At 38.2% G+C, this 4,772-nt stretch overlaps 1 protein-coding gene across 3 annotated transcripts; it reads left to right on the forward strand.

Annotated features, from left to right (window-relative positions):
• The first annotated feature begins 2,827 nt into the window (after window positions 1–2,827).
• Window positions 2,828–4,057, forward strand: LOC119661527. 3 transcript variants are annotated; one of them, XM_038070905.1, is made up of 5 exons: window positions 2,828–3,050; window positions 3,110–3,247; window positions 3,314–3,463; window positions 3,513–3,683; window positions 3,742–4,057. In XM_038070905.1, exons 2-5 carry the CDS (start codon window positions 3,188–3,190, stop codon window positions 3,904–3,906), a joined length of 546 nt encoding a protein of 181 aa, XP_037926833.1. In that variant the 5' UTR covers window positions 2,828–3,050; window positions 3,110–3,187; the 3' UTR covers window positions 3,907–4,057. The 3 variants fall into 3 exon arrangements, with proteins under 3 accessions (XP_037926833.1, XP_037926832.1, XP_037926831.1); XM_038070904.1 differs by having other exon boundaries at window positions 3,155–3,247; XM_038070903.1 differs by having other exon boundaries at window positions 2,828–3,247.
• The last annotated feature ends 715 nt before the right edge of the window (window positions 4,058–4,772 follow it).

Raw genomic sequence — 4,772 nt, forward strand, 5'->3', positions numbered from 1 at the left:
ACGGAAGCTGGTATCATATTTCTTAGTATACACACCAGTAATCCGGTAGTTTTTATACCGACTCTTAATTCAGTCAAATGCACCAACGTGGAATGCCATTTTAATAATGAATGGTTTACGTACACAAAATGTTTTCTGAAACCTTTTCAAAATAGGAGCATCCAAGTTCAAGGGAAATCTTTGGCTACAAGGCACATCAAGACTATGAAGCTATTCTGCATTCGTAAGTTGAAACTTTTAGATTTTTATTGAAGTTTATCGATGATAAAGAGGATTTCGACTTTTTTGATATAACATCACATCCCGCAATGATGAATGCTTTGCTGAAGCCTTTCGATGGGTTGATAACAAAGTATTCAAATCTGTGAGGTCCGTGCTCTATTGAAGTAAAAGATATTCAAAAAGAATTTCGCCCTTCATTTCATTTCTAGGGATTAATTGAGCTGTTCCCGATTTGTCAGTTTTCCCATCACTCCTCGTCACTGGAACTTATCGGTTCGTTTCAACGGCTGCAAAGAGAGCAGAAGTGACAGGCAATCTAGCAGAATAAAACGAGAAAACATTTGCTCTATATAGCAACACAGGATACTGTTTTCAATGGGATGAGACCCTTCTAAAACATTTTACATTTTGCATTTAGATATTTTTGATTAATGGATAAATCGAAGCAACATGAAGGTAACTTATCTGCCGTACATATAAGAGACAAATGCGCTCCAGTAATCTAATCATGAAATGCATATATTTCCAAAAGTCAAGCTAATGCAAACATTATTATAAAATAAAAACTAAAAATAAACCCGTTTTGCGTTTCACTTCGAAACGGAGCTTCATCAGGTGATAATTTAGCCTACGGTGACCAGTGAGTATTCCGACAATAATGCGGAGGCTCTTCTTCATTAAGTCTAAACAATCTTTCTAAGCTAATGTGGCCTGGAACTCAGAGTATCCAGACTTTATTGAACGAATTGAGCATAAAAAAAGTCAAGCGACGACGGCTTTACGGTTTCTTACCAGGGCAGAGGCAAATCGTCAGACGCTGCCTCACCTCTGCCCTGGGAGCAGCGTGACCGTAGCGGCTCATTCTCAAAACGAATTAAGCATGTTCAGTCCTTCAAGGCATTCCTATAACAAGTTAGAATTCGCCTAGTTGGACCTAAGTGCACATTTGTATGTGCAAATGGAGAGAGGTCAATCCCAGAAAGACCTCTAGGAATGTCGTTGCATATGTCCTCATTGCGCTACTGATACGCAAGCCAGTCTTTAAAGTTTGTGTAACTTCCTGGCTCTTGTGCCGAATTCAGTTCGAGCTGTCTAGATTACGGCCAATAGGTAGTCATTGGCTTAACTATTTCAATACACTGCATCCCCATTTTTTCCTGCTATGGAGCATCCGAGTCCTTGTAGCTTTCTGATATATGTTTTCAACATATTCTTCTAGAGTAGTTTTTTATCTAGTGCGATTCCAAAATATTTTACCTTTGTTGCTCGTTTTACCTCCGTGTCATGTAACATAATGGCTCTCAGGTGAGGCAGCTTACGCTTTCTAGTAAACGGTACTATAGTGCTTTGGCTGGACTGCTACGCAACTCTGCCTTCCTGCACCAGGCACTATTAACTCATAGTCCAGTTTACATTGTATCACATAGGATATCCTCACTGGACGTATCTTTTAGTATTTCCTAGCTCTCCTAGGAGCTCGTCAACTACCATACTCCGCATTAGCAGTGATAGTACCCCAAGTTAAGTAACAACACTTAGTGTGTCTTTGTAACACATTTGTTTCTTTTAGTACTTCCGTACTGCGATATAGAAACAAGACTATTGTAATATCGAAACAAGACTGAGGTTCCTTCTCGGTCACCTCGTATTTATATCTCTTTAAAATTATTTACATAATATACATATGTTCCTTATCTTCTAAGAAACTATCTAATACATAACACATATTAACATATGGTTCTTATCTACGTAAAATCCTATCCTTTTATTAGGGTCATTCTGAGCAGCGAAGATGCGCAAATGCATCTTCGTTTATTATTCAACAACAGGACATGTTGTGAAAGAAAACATTTGACCTAAGTCGGGTATGACGAGATATGGAAAATGATAAAGACCGAAGTATTTGTAAGCGTCATACGGAGGAAAGAAGATGCGCAGATGCATCTTCGTTTATTATTATTTAGAACCAGGATTTATGCTGGTCGTTAAAAGATGCCGATGGTGCGGACGGTTCCATAACTCCCCATGCTATGGACAACTTCAGCTGATACAGATAAGCCTCGGTTGATCATCTTGTGTGTGTGTTGGCTTTGATTACGGATTAGGAAATTAGTTATGATATTTTTGTATATGAACTTCTCTTCCACTTAGAGTACAAACGATGTTGGGCAGACTAGTCTGAAATATTTGGGGTGAAAAAGATCCTTTTCACTTCTTCACTTCTTCTTCTTCTTCTTTCGCTAGTTACCAATTTTCCTTTTTACCTGTTTTTTTGTTAGGGTATCGCGCAGAGTATTGTCTTGCGCTATGTGGCAGCACCTCGGGAAATGACTTCTTAGAAGCTGATATACACTGTCTTCTTGTAAATATACCATCTTATTTCTTCAGACAATATTGCCCTGTCTTTGGCTATAGCTTTGCATAGCCTGCATACTGCTGTAATTTGTTCTGACATGATGGCGTGACTATCTTAGTCTAACAGCTCGCTTCAAATTCGTCAACGGTGACTTTATTTCACTACTGTTTTCACTTCTATGTCGCTCCCAATGTCACTGGTAAATGAGCTATATTACCTCTCAGGCGTTTTGTGTACGAGTCTATTCTCTTGGCATTCCTTATTATTCTCTCTGTTGCTGAATTGCAGTTATTATCAAGTCTGTGATCTTATCAAACCGTTCATCAAAGTGCTGTGTGATGTCTAATACATGTTGTCTGGTGCATGGTGTGTTCGCTAAGTTATGTATTTCTAGCTTATTGCTAGGATCGGAATCAATAAATAAATAGGAAACACTAGTGATACTTTTATACAGTTTGATATTTAGTGACAGGTAACTTCTCCAATAATAATAACACTTGAAAGTAGGGGACATCTGACTTAAAAATTCAGCTCCAATTGTATGTGATGCGTCAATAAAAATTTCAATTAAAATAGTTAAGCTGGCTTTCAAGAAAGGCGTTATCCGACATGAAATTGTATATAATTCTTGGTTTTCTGATGCAATGTTGTTCGCTTGGGTTACAAAAGGTAATTTCATATCACATTGTCGTGCACATTTTCACCTGTGTTTTGATATCTATGATCGCTTTACAGAATCTCAATTCGCTCAAAATCATCAACGTGGAATGTATCGCTAACAATGACTGGGTCAAAGATATAGAATGCTTCTTAAAACCGCTCAGAAACAGGTCCATTCAACTTCAAGCAAAAATACCTTTCAAAAGGACGATTAATTTTATGAAGGTTTACCACATTCATTTTTTTTCCTGCAAACGTAATAGTAGATTTTTAGTTTCATATTCAAACCTTTCGATGGTATAGTGGATTTCGTCCGTATCTAGTCGATTTCTGGTTCGACTTCTGCGATGTAGTGTCAAAATCTAAAAATATGAATCCTCTGTTGAGGCCCTTTTATATGTTAATAACGACTTATTCAACATTAAAGCATCCATGTCCTATCGAAGTATGTTCGAACCAAGTAGCTATTCTTGTCAAATACTGAATTAATCCTTTTTTTCTAGGGATTAGTTGAGGTTCCGCCAGCTGTACCTGACTTGTCAGTTTTCCCGTCGATGCTCGTAACAGGGGTTTACCTTTTGAATATCACTGCAGTGGAGAAAACCCTTAACCAGTGGATGTTAACATTCAGAGTTAAGGCAGAAATTACCAGTGACTTAAAAGAATGACAGGAGGACCTTCTTCTGAATTCGTAATGATATCACGATGCACAGTTTTTATTGTTTACACTAGTTTAGTAACCAAGTTCAGGTTGTATATTTGTCCAAGAACAGTGGAAATTTCGATGTGGATTTTGAATAAATAGGTGAATCACCGCAAGTCATTACGTTATTGTAAATGACTTCGCTTCTACCCTAGACCAGGTAACTAATTTGTGTGAGGTTAAATTCCAAAAATCGATGTCACATCCTGTGAAATCTATTGAAGGATATCAGCTTCTATTAAGTAAGTAAATTCTTCCGTCTCCATTATTTATTATGCTAAGTTCAACAAACTGGGGGGTATGGTGACCGTAAACTCCAATGTGCTGCTTACCACATCAACTACACCACGGTCACAGTATCCGCTCTTGGCAATGAGCTTCAACTTTGTAAGAAGATTACATTCCTCCTCCAATGTTCTACACCACATTATCTTGGGACGACTCACTACCCGGGCATTCTGAGATGGTGAGTTCCACTACGACATAATCCGTAGTAAATTTGTCGCCCTTGGTTAATGTGTGGCTTGTCCTTTGTCCTTTGTTCAACACATCCACAAGTAACGGACAGTTTTTGTCTCAGGCCCAAATGATGACAATAATCGGACATAGACTGATGAATGCTTCGCGCTTCTGAATAACGGTAGTGGTCACTTTCAATATACTACTCCCATATAGTAGCACAGAGAGACCATTGACATGGAATAGTCTCAACTTCACATTGATATTAAGATAATTGCATTTCTAGATTTTAATATGTTGAGCGACATCCAGTTTGGTATCACCGTCGACAGAAACAGCGAGAAATACTGGTATGGGTAGTCAAACTGAGAA

The sequence above is a fragment of the Hermetia illucens genome, chromosome 1 (assembly GCF_905115235.1).
Source record: "Hermetia illucens chromosome 1, iHerIll2.2.curated.20191125, whole genome shotgun sequence".
In the NCBI taxonomy this organism is placed as follows: domain Eukaryota; kingdom Metazoa; phylum Arthropoda; class Insecta; order Diptera; family Stratiomyidae; genus Hermetia; species Hermetia illucens.